At 41.9% G+C, this 26,537-nt stretch overlaps 1 protein-coding gene across 3 annotated transcripts in view; it reads right to left on the bottom strand.

Moving 5' to 3' along the window:
• Window positions 1-438: 438 nt before the first annotated feature.
• Window positions 439-26,537, bottom strand: part of ARHGAP25 (Rho GTPase activating protein 25) — a 67,769-nt gene continuing 41,670 nt past the window's right edge. For 2 of the 3 annotated variants that reach the window (XM_066593055.1, XM_066593056.1), the window contains exons 3-11: window positions 24,364-24,451; window positions 19,045-19,152; window positions 13,427-13,634; window positions 11,506-11,638; window positions 9,712-9,785; window positions 6,083-6,204; window positions 5,494-5,693; window positions 4,194-4,723; window positions 439-950 (exon numbers count right to left, since the gene is read on the bottom strand). In XM_066593055.1, coding sequence (XP_066449152.1) covers window positions 740-950; window positions 4,194-4,723; window positions 5,494-5,693; window positions 6,083-6,204; window positions 9,712-9,785; window positions 11,506-11,638; window positions 13,427-13,634; window positions 19,045-19,152; window positions 24,364-24,451 — 1,674 coding nt within the window. In that variant the 3' untranslated portion in view covers window positions 439-739. Of the gene's footprint in view, window positions 951-4,193; window positions 4,724-5,493; window positions 5,694-6,082; window positions 6,205-9,711; window positions 9,786-11,505; window positions 11,639-13,426; window positions 13,635-17,180; window positions 17,441-19,044; window positions 19,153-24,363; window positions 24,452-26,537 lie in introns of those variants that run through there. The other variant, XM_066593057.1, reaches the window with a different exon arrangement.

Below are 26,537 nucleotides of genomic sequence, written 5' to 3' on the forward strand. Positions count from 1 at the left end.
TGAGCAGATGATTGATCCCTTTTGTGGGCAGATGCGTCTGGCCCACCTGCACATGCGTCGGTCTGCAAACTTCCAGCGCATGCGTGAGATTTGATTTGGACATGGCAGCAGAGATGGGCAGGTTTATACTAAAAACTCTGTCCAGAAGAGAAGGTCCATCAGGCCTACTGGACTGGACTGCTGACATTAGTATGCGGTGCAGGAAGCAAGTTTTCTGCAAGTATGTTTCTAATACGAAGCTAACAAACTCATTGTTGGAAACAGCTTTAACTAAGTAGTCTGCCGCTGTACTTGGGTTAATAGGCTTGAAATTGCTGAAGGTTCCCTTTAAAGATATTTTGCATAGTCTACTATATGGTATTGCTATCCTGCTAACATAAGAATGGCTCCCATGAATGGCAGAGGACTGGAAATAAAGAAGTAATGTCTCATTGGTGTTAAATTATTTTTAATATAGACTTATCACTAATTCATACAAAAATATATAAGTGGTTACTTCCATGTATGGCAGTCGTAGTTGACAGTTGACCACTGTGTACAAAAACTTCTTCCATCTCCACCTCTAGTCTTTACGGTTAAGTTTACTGAAGTATTTAAAACATTTCTTGCCCGGAATACCAAAATAGAAGCCAGGCTTCTGTCCAGTCGTACATCTGTGTTTATCATCTCAAGGATTTGGTCTACAGTTTGATGAAACCAACAGAGTTCTTGTGAAATGTATCTCCTGGTAGCATCGTAGTTATTCCGGCTTGTTTCCCGCCTGACTCATGGCTCTCACAAAGCCTTGGATTTCCTGCTCCAGATGTTTGTTCCTCCTTTCCGCATCATCTCGTGATCGCTCCATATTTTGCAATGTGATTTCCAGTGCCTTTCGTTGGTTTCTTTCTTTTTCCAAGTCCTCATTTAATTTCACCACTTTCTTCCATACATCATAATTTTCTTTCTCTAGGCTGAGATAAAAGCCGAAATAATATTAGACTTTGAGAACACTTCTAAAACTTTCTCGCCATTTATCTGAGGTTAAAGAATTCTTAAAGGTGCATTAACTACTAATTGTAACTCTAACTTCTGTTTGACAGAAGAAGAGCCTCCTGTGGCAGCAGAATGCACTCCTAAACTCTCGCTCAGAAGGTTGCGGGTTCAATCCCCGCTTGGTTCAGGTAGCCGGTTCAAGGTTGACTCAGCCTTCCATCCTTCCAAGGTTGGTAAAATAAGTACCCAGCTTGCTGGGGGTAAAAGATGACTGGGGGAGGAAATGACAAACGACCCTGCAAAAACAGTCTGCCAAAAAAATGTCACAATGTGACGTCACCCTAGGAGTCAGTCACGACTCGGTGCTTGCACCAGGAGACTTTACCTTACCTAACAACTAATTGTAGCCTACTAATTACTAATTGTAACGATAACTTTATGTTTGACAGCATCTTCTTCAAGAAGAAAAAGCTTATCGGAAGCTCTGCAACAACTCTTGCTGCTTTCCACTGAAATCTTTGTGTGTAACAACTTGGCCTCCCCCGCCTCTGTGTATCACTTCCTTTTTGATACATCAGATAAATATTCTATTTCATTAGCATTTACAGTGAAACCTCTCCAAAACAACCTCTTTGAGATCACTCCTGATCTGCACAATATTTGTGTTTGTAAGGTTTTAGAATCCTGTGTATAGTGGTCCTCCTCGTTCAGATGACCACCCTTCTCAGGGGTCATTAGCACTGCAATTTAGGATAGTTGTCTCAAAGAGGTTTATTTAGAAGCTAAAATATAAAAATGAGTTGCTTTTAGACACTTTTGACCTCCAATTACAGAGATTTATCCAGGCAGAACATTTTTTTTTACATAAGCTCAGAGTGATGGCAAAACATTAAAAAAAAGCCACCATCACCCCTCAGCAGAACCACCGACACAAGGGACATGTAACTGCTGCAGTCAGTGGCTTACTTCAGCTGATAATTAAGTGCAGGGTTCACATATGTCCTTTTCTTGATGATGTCATCATAGCAGTAGAAGATAGAGAGCAGCAGGGCACTGGTAGAAAGGAATTGGTGGGGGAACTGAGGTGAGGGGAGTATGACCTTTTTTTGCCACCCGTCTGAGCTGATCTTAAAAAAATTCTACATGGAAATCTCCTTTAAAAAATAAAAAAATAATATACTTAAAAACAATATACTTAGAATGCGATAGAACCAGCAAACTCACCCATTTCCCCTCTACATCTGGTATTTGACAATTGGCAGCTGTTTTCTGTGTTTTTATTCTTATTATATATTATCAGCATGCTTAAACAGGCTCTGTCAGCTGCTTTGAGAATTTTAAGCTTAGCTTATAGGCTTATAGTAGCTGACTCGCTGATTCCGGGGACGTAAGTTTTATACTTACCTTCCCTGTTGTTCCCCAGTTATCAGAGCTCAAATCCACCACTGAATGCATTGAGCTGTGTGTTAAGTAGTCCATTCTATGCATAGACAGGGAGGACTACTTAGCATATGCCTATGTAATTGCATTCAGCTGTGGTTTTGAGCACTGACAACGGGGGAACAGTGGGAAGGGTAAGTAAGTATAAAAGTTACATACCCAAACTTAGGTGTCAGCTACTTTGAGCTGATAAGCTTAGCTTATATGGCTTAGGGCTCATGTCCACGGGCAAAATGTGATTTAAAATCCGCAGCGGATCTCCCGCGCGCGGATCCGCACCCCATAGGGATGCATTGACCACCCGCGGGTAGATAAATACCCGCGGATCGTCAATAAAAGGCATTTAAAAAAAATGGAGCATGAAAAAATCCGGACCATGCTCCATTTTCATGCGGGTCTCCCGCGGGGACGGCTCCCGCGGGCTTCTATTGAAGCCTATGGAAGCCGTCCGGATCCGCGGGAGACCTAAAATAGGAATTAAAAGCATTTACTCACCCGCAGCGGGCCGCGAAGCTCTGCTCTTCCTCACGGCCGCATCTCCCTTGCTTCGGCTCGGCGGATGTGCCCGGCGCATGCGCGCGGCACGTCGACGACGTGCCGGCGACGTGCCGCCGGCGTCAGGAATTCATCCGCCGGCCGAAAATGAAGATCCGGCCGTGAGGAACAGCTGACCTTCGCCGCCCGCTACGGATAGGTAAATGCTTTTAAATTTCTATTTTCAGCGCTCATGTCCGCGGGGCAGGAGGGACCCGCTGCAGATTCTACATGTAGAATCTGCAGCGGATCTGATTTTCCCCGTGGACATGAGGCCTTAGTAGCTTACAGATTCCCTTTAATGCTCTCCAATACTTCTTATAATGTTGTGGTAGTATCAGAGCAATCTCAAAAACTTTTATATTTCAAAAACACAGGTTTTGACCAAATCTCATTAAAAGCTGTTTATCAGTCTTGAAGTTATAGCCAATCTTTCTGGACCTCCAGCAAGTGGGACACCCTGTATAACAAAGCCCTAATTTATAAAGTATGTTTTTTGGATTTCCTGTATATACTGCGGTTTCTTCCTACATTGTTTAATTGGCTTTCTATGAAACTGGCCAACTTGTGCATGAGATAAGTTGTACGCTCTCTGTAGAGCACTGTGGAATATGTTGCAACTAATACATAATAATTCATTATTTTTAGAGTACCATAAGCTTCACTAATATCACTTTAAACATGAGATGACTATACAGATAGTGATAAGCAGGTAATTGTGGCTATAGAGGGGAGATATATGTATTTCTCCCAGATTCCTCTCCTATGTGGGTAACAGGGAGAGTATACCTGTTGACTGATTAATTAAGTAAGCCGGTGGGATGATATTTAAGGAGCATCTAAGAGACCAGTAGTTGATCTACCTGGGGACACAGATAGCTGGTCTGTGTGAATAGCTAATGTGAACTGTACGGTTGCTAAAGCCTGCAAGCTGGCAGGAAGAAGCTCTCCAACTGATAGAGAGGGATATTTCTGTATAGTGTGCTAATAAACCTGGCTAAGTGTAAGTCTGAAACATGTTCCTTGCTGTTGAACTCATTCATCAAAAACTTTATAAATGAGGTCTGTGTTTGACCCCAGCAAAGGTGATCCCAAGTTAAACCCTCACAAGATATATGAATGTGTTACAGAAAACCAAGTATTAATATAAGGAGCCATTAGTTATAATATTTAGGATTACATTTCCTATGGTAGGATTTATATTATTTATTCAGTCTTCTGGCTGTAACATAAGTAATGTTAAATACCTTTTTATGCGATCCTCAAGTTTCTGCTTGTGAATACTCAATTCTTCTAGAGAGTTGGTCAACTTCTCACAGTTGTCACCATTCTTACTCTTGGTAACAAGGCAGGTAACTCCATTTTTAAGGTTATTTGGACTCTGCTGACCTTCACTGTTCACAGTACATGTATTAGATGTTCCAGACCCTGAACCCTCACAATCACATTGGGGGTAAGGAACATTATCATACGTTGATATACGATATTGAGACAGTTCTTCTGACAATGTCCTCTTGTGGGGTGAAGATAAATAAGTCTTTGTTCCATTGGGAGATGCCCAAAATTCACCACTGAATATTTCCTCTTTGAGGGCACTAGAAGTGTTGCCATCTGGATTCTTTGCTACAGAACAACGAGTTATAGGCATAGTTTGAGTTCTCATTCTAGGGATAGGTTTCCATGATTCTGAGCTGTCAGCCAATTCAGAGCTGTAGTCTTCAGGAAGAGACATGCTGTCATCTGAGATGGAGGAATCACGAGAATCACAAGAGTATTTCTGGAGAAAAAGAATAAAGAGTATTAGTGTTCTAATATACATGTAGTCTGCAATCCAGGGCGGATACAGCATATATGTAACCTTTGCTGTTGCTCAAGGGCACAGAAGGTAACCCTATTGTTCCCTGAATGCAGTTTTCTACCATCTATTAGATTGCATATTAAGGCCCATTTACACAAAACGATTATCGCTCAAAATTCGTTAAAACGATGTCTTTTTACCAATGCTACTATCATTTACTTTTCGACCAAACTATGATTTGTAGGTGAGCATAAAATCCGTGGTTCGGCCAGAAATCTGATTGTAGGGACCACACGCTGTGTTCTCCACAGGAGCGCTGATTACATTATATTCAGCTTTCAGCCCCATGGTAGAACAGAGGAGCTGTATGCAGAGAGGATACAGTGCATGGAGGCTCATTTACATGCAAATGAGGGTAATAAGCTGCTCTTGGGCATTAGTGCCTATTAGCAGCTTATGCAAAACGATCGCTAAAACTGTCAATTTCCCTATCTTTTGAATGAATTTTGGCGATCATCTTGGCGTGTAAATGGGCCTTAAGGGACAGAGCTTATGCATCTGATAGCTCACAATTACAGATGAGAGAAATGTAGGTGGTGTTCTTTGTTGAGCTATATGAGAAGAAGAGGCCTATACGCCATTCTTGTACAGGAATATCTGACGTTTATGCCCGCCCCTGCTGCAATGGAAACAAGTTCTTCCTTTCATATATGAAAATAACTGTCCACTTTGGGTTACTGGCATCTTACCATATGTCGTTTAGATGAACTTTCTGAAGGTGAGACATTCCCTTCAGCTGCATCCCAACCAACCGAACTGCGCGGAATTTGCATTTTTTTAGGATCGCTCCTCTGCGTCTTGGCTTCCACAGGTTGGTCATTGGTTTTAGGAAAGAATTTCTCATGGTGACTGATCATCACAGTCATTAGTTTCTGGATCTGTGGAGCATCTAAAGTATCAAATGATACAAAAAATTTCAAATGAATTATCTGCTTTGGGAAAATCCATATGCTCTCACTAAATGGTGTTTTTCAAGGCGGCATCTTTGTTTTTCAATCACTTAGCAATGAAACAACACTATCCACTATGAAATCTGATCAAAAGGGCATTGATTTGAATTTGATTATAATTTTGTATTAATATGGATGATAGTCCAATTTAAGGACTGTCAACCTTTATAAAAGGTATAGTAATCTGAATGTAATAAGGTTTCCTTATGGTATGATTTGGTTGGTAATCTTGGGCTCCATGGTCTCTATGATCTGACCAACACCACCATTTATATTCCGAGAAGAAGCCATATTTTAGACCAATAGAGTACAGATATAAATGGATTACCTCTCATTAGAGCCACTGGTTCTTCTGTTTTTGGCTTCAGAAGATTGACTCCTATCACCATCGCAAGATTATCTACACTCATCTTATTGACGCTGGAGTTCTTCTGTACTTCATAAAGAAATCTGTAATAATAAAGAGGAAAACTACGTAAACCTTCATAAATGCATAGACTGGATTTACTGTTAAAAGCACGAATAACCAAAGCATAGACTTGTACTCTAGGATAAAATGTACAATGCACATAGACAAGGAAGAACAAAGGTGTACAGTAACATGAAGCTCTGGGCCCCATTGCAAAATGTATAACAGAACCCAGCAGTAACTATGTCCATCCAGTTCAGCTTATTGCCCTATATTGTTGATCCAGAGGAAGAGAAAGAATTCCTTCCTAACTCCAATCTGGAAATCAGAATAATCCCCGGATCACGGACCCTTCCTAAGTCATTAGTTACTATAACATATAATATTGTTACACTGAAGAAAGGCATCCAGGCCCCTCTTGAACTGTTTTATTGAGTTTGCAATCACCACGTTCTCAGAAAAAGAATTCCATAGTCTCACTGCTCTTCTATGTTGATGATGAAACCTTCTTTCCTTTAGACGTAGAGGGCGCTGCCTTGTTACAGTCACAGTCCTGGGTATAAACAGATCATGGGAGAGATCTCTGTATTGTCCCCTGATATATTTTTACATAGTCATTAGATCGCCCCTCAGCCGTCTTTTCTCTAAATTAACCCAATTTTGATAAGCTGTCTGGGTATTGTAGTCGCCCATCCCATTTATTACTTTAGTTGTCCACCTTTGTACCCGCTCAAGCTCTGATATGTCCTTCTTGACTACCGGTGCCCAAAACTGTACACAATATTCATGTGTACTGTTATGGAGCAGAAGGAGCTTTTGGACTACCGTACCTTAGGTTCTAAGGTCCACTGTACAAGCTGAAACTCTCCATCCACTATAGTTTCACCTCTGCGATTAGATAGAACACGTGGGAGCATATTTACAGACAGTATAAACACAAGACAGATATGGCACTGAACATTGATAGCCGGTGCCATCAAAATTGGTAACCTTTGCTAACAAATACATGAAGTCTATGGTGTTATTTAATGCCTTAGTGCCTGCCAATATGCCTTTATACACCAGTCACTAAGGTGCCTTATTTTGATGCATTCTGCATTGGAGTAAGGCCATGTACAGGGAGAGCTCAGATGATGACAGATGAGCTACTGCTCCAATGGCTTAGGCCACTCTCACACATGCGCTTTCCGCAGCGGTAATCGCGATCTAACAATTTATTTCAATGGGGCCTCGCAGACATGCGCTCGATTTTCGAATGCTGTCTGCTGTATCTCACAATGATGGGGTGTGCTAAATCCCGCTGTTGGAGGCAGGAACCTGCGTCCGAAAACTAAAGTAAAATCGCGGCGCTTTGCCGACAGCATGTGTGAGAGTGGCCTTAGGTTGGCAAAGCCTCCGATCCTGGATATCTAACCCATTTAATGGGACGGTCAATGCTGAGCACAGCATCTAAGTGGTTTGCACAGGAAGTAGGCTGTCAATATACCCCATTGACCCTCATGATGTGATCACTGGATGCCAATGGGTTGCTATGGAAGAAAAGATTTGGGGTGGGTCCTCAGAATCATTTTCTCTGGTGTTGACCACACCAGAAACCCCAATCTGACAATGCTGGAAGAATAAACGAAATAAAAAGCAGGTAATTGCTATTAGAGTTGTGTATATTACTAGTAAGACCGCTGCATTTCTGTTTGAAGCCCTTTGCAAAATGATACCTTGATTTCAAATGAATATGGTCACACATATTAGACTACAGTTGGTGATCTTTTTCTTTTTATCGTCTGAATATTTGATTTGTATTGCACAGCCTGACTACACCCTGGTGTCTGTCTGCCATCCATCCATAAGTGGAAAGAAGGTAGATCCACTTTTGGGCTCAAGCTCAGACACAGCAATGGACTCTTTATACAATAATAAGGCCCAACATTCAAGGAGAATAGAAGGTTAGCCCATTTGGAACTGACTTTGAATCCAGTCACATGCCTTAAAGATGTACAGGTTTGGTCTAGATGGAGGGTAGGTCCTCAGAATGATTTTCTCTGATGGGCCCAAGAAACCTCAATTTGACACTGTTAGACTATAAAAAGAAGATAAGGTGCTGCTAGAAGTGTCTGGCTGAGGCTTCCTTCCTTCTCCTAAATTTAATGGTGTGTACCAATTGGATCGTGAATGTTTACAGGGAACATGGGAGAGACAGTTGCATTAAGCCAACAACTATCTAATGTGTTTTGCTAGCTTAAAATGAACCTGTCACAACCCCATAAACCAAATTATACTGCTAACAGTGGATGTGACAGGGGGCTGAGTGATGTATTTTCTATACTCACCTTCTCCCACGATCCAGTGCTGGCATCCACTGAAGTCAGAACCCGGCACGAAAATATGACTCTTGTGTGCACTCCAATATACAAATCTGTGGATGAGTGCACGGGACTCTGAAAAGAGTCAGATTTTCGCACCACATGCCATCATAGGGGGATAGCTGGATCGCAGGAGTCGGTGAGTATAAAACTACAACCTCCAGCCGCCCATCACCTCCCCTAACAGCAATATAACTTAGTATACCAAATTCCAGCTACCCCCCCCCTATAATGTTGTGGCGCGGCACGAAAATTGAACTATTTGCAGAGTCCCGTACGCTCTGCCATAGACTTGTATAGCGGGGTGCACCCACTCTGAAAAGAGTCAGATTTTCGTGCTGGGCTTTGTGACCAGTTCCTTTTAAGTACTCAAATCAGGACCAAAACAGAACAGAAAGGGTGGAATTTATTAAGACCCGGGCTTCCAATGCCAGCCCTGAGCTGGACTAGATTTCTGGTATATTTTTGCCAGTTTGTGGCATAAACCACACAGCCATGACAATCCAGCACTCTTTTCTGAACAATGGAGTGAATAGCCAAAATTTGAAACTCTTGTACACCAATTTTCTAGTGATTAATCCCCAACAAACTCTTTACATTCATTTTCTTCTCTAACAACCCAATGCACATTCTATAGAAAAACAGAATATTTCAAAGTTACTCATCAGTATCATAGCTGAAAATGTACAATTAAGGCCTCTTTCACATCTGTGCTGGAGGTTTCGTCGCAGATTCGGCACAAAATATTGGGGGGAAAAAAGGCCGCATGCAGGGTTTTTTTGTTCGGCATTATGGTTCCATTATAAGACAGATTCATTTGGCCAGGGGATTCCACTTTCCTGCTCCCCAAAATATAGCAGCAAAACTGGACCTTCGATGCAGATGTGAAAGCAGCCTACAGCCTTTCACAGGTATATACATATATATATATACATACAAGATGTGGCGATGTTCTGCATGAAGAGATGCAGCACGGGAGGATTGCCATCAACAGAGGTGAAATCATAGGGGCCTACGGTAGTCTTGTAGTCTAGTGGGTGTATATAGAGGTGATTGTGTAATCACATATGTACATAGACAAGGTGTTGAGCAACAATCTACATGCGTGAGACATCATGTAAATACCGTAGGTTGGGGGCGGCTGGGAGGATTTTTTGGCTAATTACAGCTGTGACGATGAAAGTATACCTGCATATAAAGCTGATGAGATTGTAATTCTCTTTAGGAAGGAGTCGTATCTGTTTCAGGAGTTCTTCATGGCCCTGTAAACAAAGTTACAAAGTATTACTGAGCATCTTGTACCTGAAGCATTCACTACCATTCACTATTACTAATTCATTATACCAATACAGAAGAGGAGAATCTCCAGCCAGACTAATGTCATAGAATAACATGTAACCCAGAGTAAAGTATTGCTCCATATCACAGGTAATGCAATTCTACAGAAGTACCTGTAACACATCAGCGATATATATCTTATATAAAACAATCTGATATGTGACGGCGCACAGAAATAGATTGCACATTAAAAAGTGACACACTTTTGGTATGCGCACATTCCTAAAGGGCATGTTCACACGGCTTATTCATTGTCAGATCCGCATCAGATTTTTCCAACATGGATTTGACACTTAGGGCAAAAACACACAGGCGTATGCGCTACTACACTTGCCGCTACAGAGCGTACTTGCGCATGAAGCGTATTTAAGCAGGCACCGCTAGTTCACATCACCCTGCACTGATTTTAATGGCTATTAACCCAAACGTTACTGCTGTTTATGGGTATGCGCATCGTTTTGCACATACCCATGCATACATAGAACTTCTATGTGGCTCTTTGGTGCGCAAATGCGCACTAAATAGAGCAGGTCCTATTTTTTTGCGCACGCAAAAAAAAAAAAATGAGAATGAACCTATTGAAATCAATGGGATCTATTCTCCGCATTTGGGAGTGGGATTTTTTATATGCGCAAGAACGTGGAAAAATACGCTCGTCTGAAGGCATATTAGCTTGCGCATTTGTGTACACAAAATATATGTATGCAATATGCAGAGAATAGATTCCATTCTCATTTTCCTTTTTTGCACCAACATTTTGTGCATGTAGAAAAAAATAGGACATGCTCTATCTTTGTGCATGCAGTGCCTTTTCTTCCAGTATTTTGAGCCAATTCTATAACAGAACCTCCGACCGGAGATTCCAACATAGATGTGAAACCAGCCTAAACCCTAACTCCACTCAAACCCCATCTCACTTTCTAGACTCTTCTGAAAGGTGGAGCCAGAGACATAGCATCTGTTCTTTTTGGTGCAAATCAATACTAAATTTGTCTAAATTGATTTGAGCCCAAAAAGGGAACAACTTTGTACTAGAATTCTTTTGCAACACCAGTAATAAATGTGCCCCATAGTGTCTCCTCACACATACAGTACTTACATAAAAGCTAGAATTTACTATGGCGAACAGGGCAGGGGTGCTTGTACCATTTGGCCCCTTGCTCATGGATGATATAAACCTGAAGAGGTACCCTCCTTTCCACAAGTACCACTGCTTTCAAAACCTTTTGGTGGGGAAGGGGGGGGGGAGTAATAGTCTAAACCTTAGACCAACATCCCACTCATTAAACCCTCCTATCTTGGGGGGGCAACCCTATATTGGTTTTTACCATAGAGCTCATTATCCTCCATGCATGCCAATGTTGACAAGGCCAAAAATTTCTCCCGTCAACAAAAATACTTTGGTTACATGTAATATAAAATTAACATAAAAAACCATTATCATACAACAAAAGGTTTTCACATAATGAGTTCATTCAGGAATCCTTGTTGGAACTGGGCACTACAGACCTCGGTTTTCTAAGTATGATCGGTCATGTGTGGCATAAATTCTACTCAAGTACCAAATCTGGTAGTATCTCCTGGCTGTTTTTTAATCTCTAGTTGTTACCATTTAGCTAATGTTACAATATCAGTATCACCTACCTTCTCTACATCAATGCTCATTGTATTTTCACATGCTAGACAGTCTTCATACTGCGACCATGGAATGACAGGTTCCGGCAGCTCCCGAAGGTACAGTTTGAATAAAGATGCCACAGTGTGGACATCAGTGTCCCTACATAGACAAAAGCGGAAAAAGATATGTCTACAAATATCTGAAGGGCTGTCACAGTGCAGAGGGATCAGCTCTATTCTCATTTGTACAAGGAAAGACTAGAAGCAATGGGATGAAACTGAAAGGGAGGAGAGACAAATTAGATATTAGGAAAAAACTTTGACAGTGAGGGTGATCAGTGAGTGGAACAGGTTGCCACAGGAGGTGCTGAGCTCTCCTTCAATTGAAGTCTTCAAACAAAGGCTGGACAGATATTTGTCTGGAATTGTTTAGTGATCCTGCATTGAGCAGGGGGGTTGGACCCAATGATCCTGGAGGTCCCTTCCAACTCTACCATTCTATGATTCTATTTACAACATACAGAAAGACAATGTGGAGAACTGAATTTTCAGTAAGTGATATAACATTAAAGGAGATTTTACAAGGTCTGGGTCATGATGTTTTTTGCTGCGGTAATAGTTTTCAGAGATTCTTGGCTAGTCAACTTTCTAAAGCAACCATTTTCCATACAAAAGAATATAGAAGGTAGTGATTCTCCTTGTGGAGATCCGGCTGGTGTAGAGAGTCTTTAGGGCAATGCAGGAAAAGGTATGCAAAATAGCTCTCCCACAGAAAGGAGAAAACTGTCTCTTCAGTGCCACATGGAGGTACTGTAGCTACCCTGTAACTCAATGTCCATCACATTAAGAAGTATTGACATGTACGATCCCCAGGTCATAAGGCTTGGGAGAATGTCCCTAATACAAAGAGTCTGCAGGTTTTTCATGATGATCAAAAAGGAGATTGAGGCAGCATTCTTGCTCAAAATGAACTTACTTAACACAGTCAACTTGAGAAATGTTACACTTGAGCTGATTATCCCATTCTGGCTCCTCTTAGAACTTTCCGATCAGTGCTCACTCTTCCTCCCCCACTGTATAGGGGTAGTTTCCACAATGTCACTACAGTCACTTCACTCGTCACAGTGCATATCCACCAACTGCTCACCACACAGTCAAACTCCTGCGCTCACACGAGGACCCGGCTTACAAACTACTCCTCCCCAGCACACATCACCAGCCGTACTCCATCAGAGTTGCTTCCTGCCATTACGTTTCTACATAGACAATGTCTCTTTAATTACTTGAATTACATTTACTATTTACTGGTTATTAATGAACAGATCATAGCATAATAGCGTTACATCCAATGGGAAGATGGAACAATACCTCTACAGTACCACCTATTGGAAGGCAGCATTCCTGCAAGTCAATGTCTTGCAGCAATACTGCCTTCCAATAGGTGGTGCTGTAGTGGTATTGTTCCATCTTCCCATTTGCATATTTCCCAAAGGAGCATAGATGCCTCATAAGTCTCCTCCCACTTTCTAGGTGCTCTCCCTAAGGATAAGCAATATCCTTCCTGACAAACATTATAACAGTCACACATTCTGTCAAGAAGAGGACATAGTCCATAGTGTCCTGCAAATAAAACATGGTACCCTTAAAAGAGGTCCAGTAGGCCCATACATGCTCTTACAGACCCATCACTCAGGATATCAGCCAAACCTGAGATGTCCATCTGTAAGCAGCATGGTTTGGGGGTTGCTGTACAGAATAGTGTTCTGGTTGGCTGCGTGAGATGCCATGTGTACTGGCTCTCAAAATATATTGATTCTCTTTGCAGAAATCCACCCAGTAGGTGGCACTAGATAGTATATTTCCTACTGGAGAAGAGCTATTTTGCATAGAGAATACAGAATAATCACAAGCACCTAGCAGAAGTATGTAGCAGCATTGTGTAATGTACCTGCTAAAAGAAGGCCTTTCTCCTGCATCAAATGCTTCCTTCAGTTGCTTCACTAGATTGTCTTGTCCAGGAAGTCGGAATATCCCTTCTTCATTCAGCCCATTCTCTAGGATAAAATCTGCACACTTTTCCATTAATATGGGAACCGTGTGTCTTCCATACTTCTTCTCATACGCTATGGTGTCTGCCAGACGCTGGCCAAAGACAGCTGCAAGTACAAAGCACAGAAAAGTTAGATGGATTAGTTCTAGCTTGAGAAAAGCCCCAGTAAGCAGCTGAAACGTCGTGCTTGCTGACTAAAAATGGGAATGTTGCGAATTTCATGGCATGTTTTAGTATGACTGGATACATTAAAATGGCACGTCTTTTTCTAAAAACAAAAATGGGTATGATAACAGAAATAAGTACATGTAGGAACAGTAGGAAATAGCTTGTAAATACTGAATTCATTTACTAGAGCAGTGTTTCTCAACTCCAGTTCTCAGGGACCCCCAATAGGTCATGTTTTCAGAATTTCCTCCGTATTGCACAGGTGATGCAATTAGTGTCGGTGCCTCAGACATTGCCACAGGTGTTCATACTATAGGATATCCTGAAAACATGAGCTGTTGGGGGATTGGGGGGGGGGGGCAGGGGTCATGAGGACTGGAGTTGAGAAACACTGTACTAGATCACAGATGTCAAACAGGGCCGGCGGGTCAAATCCTGCCAGCCGCCTAATTTTATGTGGCTCGCCGAGATACATCGGGGTAGGAGCGGAAGTCGCTGCTCTGACTTCTCTGTAGTGGCCAGTGCTTGTAATTGCAGGTGCAGGTCTCATTGACATCAATGAGACCCCAGGGTACTATTACAATTACAAGTGCAGCTCCCACTGATTTCAGTGACAGCTACATTTGTAATTATGGACACCGGCCACTATGCAAGGGTCGGAGCAGTGGCTCCGACCCCGGTGTTTCCTGGCAGGCGCTGTCTATACTTGCCCTGTCTGCAGCTCCGGTCCAGCGGTGCAGTGTAGTCAGTGACTACTGACCTCTGCACCCAGTGGGATCACTAGGGGGATTACTATCACTACTGGAGCTAGGTACTATTGTGGTGACTATGCAGGTCACTATTACTACTGTGGCCAGTAAAGGGGTCATTATTTCTACTAGGGCCACTATAGGAGTCAGAATTAGGGCTTTTTCACACAGGCATAAGCACATTTAGGTCATAAAAATAAGCTTCATATTTGCACACCGATAAAGTGTTTTTCATGTACGTACATACACTGTGTATGTGAGCACACAAAAAAGAACACTGACAGGCTCATTAAAAAGGTGCACAAACACGCGGTGAAAGCGCAGGTTTCCTGTGTATTCACTGCGTATCTGCTCCCGCCCATATTTGCGCGGGCATTTTGGCATGTAAAAGTCGACCATGCGACGTATTGGATTTTAATGGTTTCTTTCAGATGTATTTTTTCTGTTGAAAACATTTGCACGAGAAAAAAATAGGAGCTTTTTTGGATGTATATCTTTTCACGCCCCTCATAAAATAACTCTCGCCCTATCTATCCCTGTGATATGCAGCAAGTTCCCAACTTCTATGGCAGCAGGAAAAAAGGGAGGAGGAGGGAGTTACCCCGCATACAACGATGGGAAAAGAAAACAGCTGGCCAGAATTGGGCACTTAAATGCCATTCCGAGCATTTCTTCCGATTGTTGGTTGCCATCCCTTCTGCGTGTCTTTTTTGATTCACGCAGCAGAGCCCCATGTGAATGGCTTAAAAGACATCAATTAAGATTGGGAGACGATCGGGTCAGAAATTCATTCACGCAAATATACAGTGCTTACGGTCAAACGTGCATACGCATACGCTGATGTGAAGGAACCCTTATTGTGATATGTAATACGCACCAAAATATGTCATTCCCCATATATTTTTACGCAAAACTCTTATATGAATGAACCCATTAAAATCAGTGGGTTCTATTCACTGCATATTGTGCGCTGCACATATACGGCCATGTGAATGAGCTCTCACTACACAATTACAATTTGAGTAGGGTTTGCAGCAGTGTCCAGTCCTTTGGCATCAAAAACATAAAATATTCTTGAAAGCCTAGATGTTTGTAACTATCCTCCATCTCACATGTTCTTCTCTGTCCAGCAGCATTACTAGAGTACCTATGGTGCCGTCCATGTCACGCCATATTATGGTGCCTCAGTACAGTGATCTAATATTCCTATTTCAGACACACACATTTGGATCAATTTCATAGAAAGCCAATTAACCTCTCTGTATATTTTTGGAGGATGGAGGAAACACACAAAAACACACTCCTTGCAGATGTTTTCCCTGAACCTAGGACCCACCGCTGCAGGGTAAAAGTGTTGCCCACCGAGGCCCTGTGCTAAGGGGAATAGTCAAACAAAACCAGTAGAACCTGTTCTGGGTCAAACTTTGCTAAAAGTTTGGTTTGGTACAAACCCGAATCAAGCTTTCAGCAAACTTCTACAGGATTCTATTAGTTCAGTTCAGTCGAGTTAGAACTAATTTGGACCAAACCAAACTTTTTGCAAAAGTTCGGTGAACCGGCCCAACCAAACTTTTTAATAGTTTGCCCATCAATAGTCAGGAGACTTGTCGCACCCCAACAAGTAATCATTAAAAAGGTCATCTCAAAATGGAAGAAAGTTAATATGTCTGAGCTGCCCTAGCAGGCACAGCCCATGGATAGTGGCACTGTTTAAAGCAAACTTTTCTTTCTAATTCAATTCCAGACACCCCCTGTAATTAATATGATCAAGAGATATTTCAATTAAAATGTAACCAATTACATGCCAGGACCTATTATCTTAGGGTGGTTTCACATTTGCACTTGGGGGTTCTGGTTTTTTGCTCCGTTCAGGGAGAGGAAAAAAGGGAATCCCCTGGCCGAATGGCTCCATCTTATAATGGAACCAAACAGCACCAAATGGACCCCATTGACTATAATGGGGTCCATTCACTTTCCGCTTCACTGCCTGGCTTTTTTGCATGCAGAGCTTTTTCTTCCAGTATTTTTTGCTGGATCTGCGAATAAACCCCCAACCAAAAGTCCCAACGTAGATGTGAAACCGGCCTTAGAGAAGATAATAGAATAAAAGTATCAATTATAAATGTGCGTCACAGTGAAATATTAATCGGATGAATCATTACAGGTCACAGTTATATACCAAACGTATCAATAAAAAACATTACAAATGACATTTTAAATCAGTTCAAAAATGTCAGGAGATCCAATACCTTCACAGATTCAAAGATTATTGTAATGATTGCTCAGTAGTAATTATTTACACATAGCATAAAAGCTAAGAGACGTGCAGAACATTGTATTCTGTTTTTGGTAATTAGTAAGTAAATTATTGAAAATCTCAGAAATCTATTTTGTTTTTGTCTTCGGACCAAATGCCATTATCTGAGAGAGGTTGAACATAAGGATTAAAGTCTCTTACAATTATTATAACTTTATCATTATTCTCTGAATGGTCGGTGTCTGATGTTTGCGGTTCTTCATGGACTCCCTGTTCTGTTAGCAGACAACTGCCATCCAGAAATGTGCATTTCTGATAAGAGTACTATATTCTGGAATCACGGGCTTACCAATGCTAAATCTACACTTTAAATTACTATATAATTTCCCTCCTAATCTGTTCCATTGCACCATACATCCAGTATGATTACTAGACATCAACCTACTGTCATTGTTGGGTCAACACAAGTCATCACTACCTCTGTACTGCTGCTGCTTGATAGTCTTCCTTCTGTCAGCCAAGCATATCAGTCTCCTCTTCAGAGCCGGGATACAGCCGAAATCCCACCCTAATTTCCTACAACACTTAGACATCCTCCGACAAGAGAGGAGACCACTCTCCGCAGTTCCTTGATCCCAGGTGGCCGTAGATGTCAGTGAGAAGCTGCTTTCCTTCCTTCCCACTGTGCTGCGGATCCTGGGTTGGGCCTGCTCTTACCTGCCTCTCATACAAAAGGCTGCCTTTGTTTTAAAGAAATGGGTATAAACCAGAATTTCTGCCCCCTCCCTATGAAACCTCACTATTACCTGCTAATTGTTAACTCCTTCTTACCCAGTAGAAGGAAAGCTCATTGTATAAGTATTGACATAGGAAAACATTCAATAAGGACTTGTATTACATGTATAACTTTTTTATACATTTCTTCTAAATGCATGGCTAAAAACCATTGACTTCAATCAATTCACTGTGCCTATGACAAACACTAGTTGTCCTCAATGTACATGAGAATATCCAGCATGTTTTGGGGGTGTAGCGGGAAAGTGGAGAACAAATAGAAAAGTTAAGTCAACCTACGGAGAAGACGCAAGTATCAGCAGATCATGTCCTTTTTGGATTTGAAGCCATGGCCTGATATCATTGATCTATCATTTTATATTTAATTGGTCAAAGCCAAGAACATTGCTACTAGAGGGCGCTGCGCTTCTCCAGATGACAAGTATTCCAGGTGACTCCAAAAACTTTAAGTGTATTGCAATTTATTGACAACGCATTTCGGAGTGGTACAGACTCTATTAAGTCTAGTGTCTATATGCCAGGCATGATGAAGGCCTCTGTATGACTCCAAAATGCTTTGTCAATAAATTGGACTAAACTTGAAGTTTTTGGAGCACCTGGAATTCTTACAGTTTGGAGTAGGGCACTGCCCCCCAGTAGCAATTTTCTTGGTTTCGATCAATCAACTACCTATTGTTTCCTAACCAATTATCTCAATTCTGCAACAGCCATTTGACTACATATTAACCAGCTTATATTAGAGTTGCGCCGGATTAGCGCACCCATAATAAGTGATTGCACCGTTTACCTTATATACATACATCAGAGTATTAGGCCTTCACCTTATGATGCACTTGTGTAATATTTTTTGCAATGCCATATACAATCTCAACTAATATCACCTTTGACCACCGCTGTCAGGTGTGTAAGGCTTAAAAAGGTTTCCACAACTCTAGGCGCTTTTTTGTTGATAACCTAAGCAGTTGAAGTTCCGCTGCTTGGAATCCCCACTGATCAGCTGATTTCTAACGCAGCTGACTGCGCTGTCTGCAGTATAGCAGCATAGGTTGAATTCAATGGGAACTGGAACTGCAGTATTGAACTGAGTCACTGCAATGCTATCAGTGCTATGTGCTTTCAGCACTGCCCATAGTGGCATTGAGAATTAGCTCTGACCTATGCCAAAGTCCCAGAACACCCCTTTAAAAAGATTTCTCACTATAGACATTCAAAGCATAATAATAGGATATGTCATAAATGTCTGAGTCCCCGGTACCCCATTATAGTGAAGCGGAAATTTGGAAATAGCTGAGTGAGCATGATCAACTTTTTCTGTATCCCCCATAATGGAAAATAGACCCACTTGCTTAGCCACCCGTTGTACCAGATAGCCTCATCTATAGCATAAATGTCTACAGTGGTAAACCACTTCGATCAACTACAATTATCCTTCACGAAGAACCTCTGTTACCAAATACGTATACAGTTGAGGTAGATATGTTTTTTTCATTTCTGAAGGTCCAAAAAGTGTTTCAAATAGTTGTTGAGATTTTATGTTGCTCTGTTACCTCCTGATGGGAACCCAGCTGCTTTTTTAATGGCTTTCACCCATTCTTCCATTTCTGCTTGTGAATTTGCCATAAGCATATGGCCATCTTGTGTAGGTTTGTTCTGATCTAGGATGATGAGAGTATATGTAAATCAAAGCTGAATCAAACATTTTGGAGTAACATCACAAGTTGGGTTATAAAGAAGACATAACAGAAGAAAAAACTCAAGGACCTACAGTATTGCTGTTGATACTAATAATCATAAATCTACCCATTGGATAAGGTTCAACACAAAAGAATGTTGTAGAGTCTAGTAGAGCAATGTACTAAAAGGCAGGCATAGAACAATTCCACCAAAACCATACTACATCAACACAGAAAACAGCAAAGTAATTACAGCTGCCTTGTATACCATGGAAACTCAAAAAAAATAGAGGCAGATTGGTTATAGGCTCTTCAGGGAGAAATCTTGGTAGGCCGGTCTGGTCAAGTAGGACTGGTGTTAGAACCTGGGTAGATGATCAGACTCACTGCACTCCGATAGTCTCACTGTAACTGAAGAGAAGGGTTGATGCAAAATAGCATACTTGCTAAAGACCCCGCTCTTGGGTAGCTCAGGAGGCCCATGGAGCTGCTGCAGGCTGGCTGTGGTAGGGGACGTTTTATTAGAGAGGGCAGTGAGACTGCATGGCGTCGAGGTGGTGCAAGCAGCGGTGTCATCATCATGTAGCTACGGTGTCTCTTCTAATGTAAACATCCCCTCCGCTTTCTTTTTGTTGTTATAAAGAGCTGAGATGGTGCAATTGTGCCCTGCGCTAAACTCATCCAGGCCCCCCAAAAAAAGAAATGAGTGGACATCCAAAGCACAGATCCAGCATCAGGAAACATTTGTTTGGCCCCTCTGCTAGTATTTTGGATCCACCTACAAAATGAGGCCCCTTTTAATTTTTGTACAGGGCCATTTTATATTCCCAATCCGCCCCTGTCGTAAAATCTATACATACTTCATCACTCTGCCCAAATACTGGATGTGATCTGCTGTATGTGTGAAGGGTGGCAAAACTTTCCCACCGTGCTATAATGGTACACTCACCACCGCCCACAAAAACATAGATCCTATCTCTACTAGGTTTTATCATGCCGATGCCAGCAGTTTGACATGAGAAGTAAAAACACATTTTTCAACACAGATTAGATCTAATTCGTATTGGGATTTAGCATTATGGGGTTTAGATATAGGCAGAAAACTAAATTCCAGCCTATAAAATATTTTAACATGTATAACTAAGGGTATTGTTCCCTAAATAAGAAATGTACCAATTCAGTCACTCATTTTGTCAAGTTGGCGGGGGCTTCTGAAAGAAGTTGGCTTTACATTCTGCTCACTCGTATGAATGTCTGTGCTTGTAATGCATGAGAATAGTAGGTTTACCAGAGTGTCACAACCATTCTAGGGCATACAGAAGGGTCTCAAGTGGTCCCCCACCTCTATGACGTAACATATGCTCTTGTAGGGTATATGGACAGGGGGCGTTGTGATGAGACAACCCCTTTAACAATTCCATTGAGCCAGTTATATGACTGCCATTGCAGCACCCACAGACGTTCTCATCCACTTTTCCTTGGGTCATGAATAGTCTGTCTAGTTAGGCAGTGATATGGCAGCAGGGAATATTTTGCTGCTTTACTGGGTAGGTTATGTTACATTCATGCAGGGTACAACTACTGCGCCCCTTTCAAGCGTCACCAATATGTCAGACCAAGACATAATTACTGTCCAAAATGGACCAATATTGACATATATCATGAAAACAAGTAGAACACAAAATAGGACAAATATTGTTAAAAGAAATATGGGAAAGGAGTGCTATCCCTAACCAGCTTTGGAGTGGTAGACCCTGTCTAAAAGCGGAGGGATCACCCCAATGGGGCAGCCCCATGTTTGGAACCTAGGGAGCCTAGCCTGTCCATAGATAGAAGATAAGAAAGAAAAAAAAATCACAGAAAGCACCATATACCTACCAATGTACTGATACAGGAGGGTAGATAGGAGCACCACATCCCTCAACATGCAGACAGCCAAACTGCTATACGGAGGAGCATTGCACAGGGGGAAGGTACTGATAAACAACCACCCACACACCTTCCCTATATTGAGGGGGCGGCTGCTTACTACAAATATAGCATACAAAGGGTGTCAGGCCATATAGTACATGTAGTGCACCATGGAGGCTTACAACCTATAAATGATGCCATATTTCAGTCCAGCAGGTTGTCCTGAACTTCATAAGTGAACCACACTGGCACCCCGGGCTCCCCCAGCGTTCAAAGTCTCACTGCATGTTACTGATATGTACTGATAAATATCGATTAAAAACTGATAAATACAAGGTATTGGGTAATATTTTAGCCAAAACACACAAGCTCACAACCCGCATCAAGGGTCCTCATATACTTGTGAGTCCCTACACTAATATCAATCAAACAAGTAAACGAAGGGAATTTTGGGGAATTAAAAAAAGAAACCATGAAAGCATGCGTGAGATACACTGTCATGCGTGGTGATAGCCGTCTCTCCACCAGCTCCCACAGTGATAAAATGCTGCATGATCCACACAGCGTTTTATGCATACGGACATGGGAATGAGCCCTAAGGAAGGTGTGTGAGTAGTTGTTCATCAGTACCTTGCACCTGTACGGTGGCTCCTCCATTTAGCAGTTTGGCTATCTGCATGTTGAGGGATGTGGTGTTTTTACCTACACTCTTGTATTAGTACATTGGTGACTTTCTGTTTGTTTCTGTATATTCCCTTTTGAGTGATTTTTAAGGGGATAGGGCAGACATTTACTGCAGATGATACAATACATGTATATAACACAGAGTTAGGTAGATGTGAATAAGCCCCACACAGAATAAAGAGCCATCAGTACTTAGCTGATAGGAGTCTGCTGCCTCTCCAGACACCTCAGGCAGGACAATAACTGGTGCCCATGAAGAGGCGGGACCAGAATAAATACACTTCCATTATGGCTGATTGACCAGCTAGGGGAAATACCTCCCTGTCAGTGAATAGGCCCATACACCATAGGAGATGTATATTCATTGGCCCCCAGTGCAAAATGACAGGAAATATGTGCTGAAGGCACGGTCATGTGGCCAGGGCCATGCCACACCACAATAAGTTTATCATTTAGTGCTTGTCAACTACCCAATAGCGTACTTGAACATAGCTGGGGGCGGGGGTGGGGCATGTGCCCTGGGTGCTGTCAAGCTCTTCTACCCTCACCAGAGCACTTTGATACATGGCTAGCTCAAAGAAATCCTATTTATGCCTCTTATCCATCTTTCCCGAAAAACAATACAGTAATATTAATAAAAGGCAGAAGAGAAGTGGCATAACCATGATATCATAACTACATTAAATAGATTCTATATCATGGAGGGTCTACTTGCAAATACAGTACAATGCATTCGGCAGTCACAGGGTTATTGCAGAAACAATCTACCAAAAAGCAAGACTTGACCTTCTCTGAACTTTGATTGATGTTTTTTTGAAAAGTATAATTACTGTATAGAGAAAGACAAAATATTGCCTAATAGGTCTCCTTGTCTTACTGAAAGCAGCCTGTCTTGACAAAGCGCAGTTTGCTTGGCAGCTTTGCCAAAAATGTGCCCTTTTAAAACTCACTTTTCTTTGCTTAACCTAAGACAATTACTCCCATTAATAAAGAGCAGCAAGAAGAACAATGTTTGAGCTTCATAATGCCAAGGGGTGATCAGAAGGCCAAAATTATGCATAATTACTACTTCAGTTATGGCTTTGGCAGTTTTGCTGTCGTGAAGGTGATACATTGTCAAGTAAAATAAGAGAGAGTAAATCCAAAGTTTTACGTTACTGCATAATGCTGGATACAATAATGTACCCGAAGTGAATGATTTATTTACAGTTCATTCATTTTATCCATCATGCACAACATATAGCCCATGTGCACTAAGAACGGGCCACATCCTTGATATAGTAGTGCTGGTGGGATGTATGGCATGGTGCCGAGGCTCATCTCACTTTAAATAGTTTTCCAACAACCTCAATTCCAAAAAAGTGGTGGAGTTCTGGGAGGGGAATGTTGTCCCATTCTTATCTGATGTAGGATTCTAGCTGCTCAACAAGCTTGGGTCGTCTTTGCTGGAGTTTTCGTTACATAATGCGCCAAATGTTCTCTATTGGTGAAAGTTCTGGACTGCAGGCAGTCGCTTCAGCAGTCATTTCAGATGTCATTTAATAGCTGAGAGCTGCCTCTGATTGGTCACAGTGCTCGGCCAATCAGAGGCAGCCCATTCAGCAGGTTGAATACTACTCAGAGCAGTGCAGAAGAAGAGCCGGCTGAACACAGCTGAGCCCCGGCAGCTGCAGAGAGGGGAGTATAGATTTTTTCCCCGAAAATCACTGCAGCGCTTGCCGGAAGCCCATTGCTTTCAATGGAGCTGGCTGTATTGCAGGCTCCACTGAATTCAATGGGAGAACATCGTGTTCCTCTACCACAGCTGTTACAGCTGTGGCATAGGAGAGCAATCTTCAGTATATGTTCTCAATGGGCTCGGCGCTGCTGCCACCGGCCCTATTGAGCGCAAGGTGAAACCCCTGGATGCGAAAGCATCCAGGGGGTTCACATACATAGAACACTGGTTTGCCGCAGTTATATGTGTTCTGCGAACCGGTGTCCTATAATGTAATATGAAGGGATATAAGTAGAGATAAGCGAGTATACTCGCTAAGGCACATTACTCGAGCGAGTAGTGCCTTAGCCGAGTATCTCCCCACTCGTCTCTAAAGATTCGGGGGCCGGCGGGGAGTGGGGGGGAGAGCGGGGAGGAACGGAGGGGAGCTCTCTCTCTCCCTCTCTCCCCCCCGCTCCCCGATGCAACTCACCTGTCACCCGCGCCGGCCCCCGAATCTTTAGAGACGAGCGGGGAGATACTCGGCTAAGGCACTACTCGCTTGAGTAATGTGCCTTAGCGAGTATACTCACTCATCTCTACTTCTATCCCTTCATATTACATTCTATTATCCAATATTTCTGATCGTGATTGTATTCTACCCCCTATAATGACTTCAGCAAATAACATTATCCCAAAGCAATGCTGACTACAGCTCCTGTAGTTTATCCATGTCTCCTATCAAGGATGCCAGACTGGGACAATTAGACATTTGGCTCTAAATGCTTTCCAAATGAAGTTGTAATATTCTAATAAACTATATAAAAGTAGCTACAAGTAGCAAAATGCAAAGATTGTTCTTATACTTTAGTGCTACATACTATAATGTTATCACAAGTTACCTGGAATAACCTCAAAGATGAATTTTGCCGCATCATCAGGGCTGCAGCAGACATAGTTCACTGCGCTTCTTACTAAAAATAGGAAACCCTTCAAGGGGGCAAAAGAGATAAGATGCAAATTATTAGAAAATTGGTGCAACATGAGTATAATATTCTATGTATCTGAATGGCACATCCAGTCAGGTATGAAATCAGAGACTACAGAAGAACATGAAAAATTGCTCATGCGGTACCTGCTGTCAAAACTGTATACAAAGAAGGAAATGAAACTATATAAATACACCTAAAAGGCTCTAATATACAGTGTACTCATCTACCAAAGACATGATGTATATGGGAACTGAGGCTTTATATGTCAGAGACATTAATTGTGGGTAATATTGCTTCTATGCTGTCTGCAGCCATTGGCTTGACTTTGACCAAGACACCGTAGAGCAGATTTCTTAATCCAAGCATACCAGTTTTCTGTCTGGGTTTCCAAACATCATTTCTATTACCTAGTTTTATAGGTGTCAGAAAAATAGGACATGGCCGTCTACACAACAGATTTCCAAAAGTTTTCCTGTTCAGAAAAGTTCTAGTGGAATTTGCTTGGTGCAACCTGGCTTGGTTCAGTAATGGGCATCGTATCACTCAATAGACATTTGCTACCTAAGACGAACTTTACACTGTACATATTGGCATACTGCATTGTAATGTACCATATTAAAACATGCTCCCATGAATGGAGAGAAAGGGGAAGTAAAATGGAAGTGAACCCCTGCCCTCTTCTCTACTTACTTCTGCTCTCGCACTGTTTTTCAATCTTTGACCACTTTAATATATGTTTTTTTAATGGGCCAGTTCTTGCTACAAATGTATTACCTTTATTAATCAAGGACTATATATATTTAGTTTTTTTATTCCCAAAATGTGCAACAGTGCTCTGCAAAGACCAGGAAAAATGCCAAGAGTGAATATATGAATTTTGAATTGTATTACTAATATGTTTAGTTTGCATTTAAATATGAGGTCACAATTACTGTAATGCAGTAATGCCATTCCAAAATTATACATTCAGTGTTGGCATTTTTCTTGGCACTTGCTGTTGCACATTTTGTGAACGTCTGTTTTTGCATTACAGCTACAGTAACATAAAACCTGGGTTTATTTTGGAGCCCTAGGCTCAAAGAGAGGCAAGTCTTAATTATGGTGCCGACTGCACCGTGACTTCAAGGTTGCATGGATGATCCATGGTGACATCAGTCGGCAGCCCCAGACCATGTACAGTATCATTCTGCACTGGACATCAAGGGAATAACATCTCCCTATGGTGGCAGAACTGATAAGCTGACTTAATTGTCTTTCACCCTATCAGCTTCCGTGTTAAAGTATTTACATTGTCCTCTTGGTACAGGCGATATCAGTTATATGTCTGGTGTACTGGCCAGCACTCTGTGACAGTGTTTTTGTGATCCTGTGTTCAGAAGTGTTGTTAAAGTTAGTTTTTTTAGTTTTTCTAGTCTCTATAGCTATGGTCCAGTGTCAGGTGTCACCAGTGCGCTTCAGACTGGTTTCCGGTCTCTCTTCCACAGTGGGGCTACCCTTTTCAGGCCGGGTGTTCCACTTGAGGGACTAGTCCAGTTCATGTGGCTCTGGAATGCTAGCTCACCTTCAAAAGTACTTTTGGTTCATCAGGATGAAAGCGGCTCACTAGCCCATTGTTTAGACTCTGTGTTCGGTGTCGTAATTCGGCATCCTGTCTGGTCGTACCAGACGTGAGAATCTTTTAGTATAAGGTCCTATGTAAAGGTGCTAATAATCTAGAGTAATTTTTCTTATCTCAGACACATAGGATCAATTATACAGAAAGACAATCAACTTAGAGTAGGAGGAAACCCATGCAGAAATAGGGAATACCAAAAGGAGAATGGTCCACGTTACAAAAGGCTGTTCCTTTCCTGGGTCTTTTTTATACAACATTCCCCCACCACCTTCTCTAAATAACTCTAGTACAGAGGTGGAAGGCACACCCAAGAAGAAGAGGGAGGATGCCAACTGAAGGACTCTTTCCATGGGCCAAAAGGTCACACGTGCTCCATTTATTGTCAATAAATTGTAGCCTTGGAGAGAATTTACACTACATAAAGATGTTGATGTAGTTGGATCTGAACCTTTCTCCATAGTTTGCAAGC

This window comes from Eleutherodactylus coqui, chromosome 2 (genome assembly GCF_035609145.1).
Source record: "Eleutherodactylus coqui strain aEleCoq1 chromosome 2, aEleCoq1.hap1, whole genome shotgun sequence".
Taxonomy (NCBI): domain Eukaryota; kingdom Metazoa; phylum Chordata; class Amphibia; order Anura; family Eleutherodactylidae; genus Eleutherodactylus; species Eleutherodactylus coqui.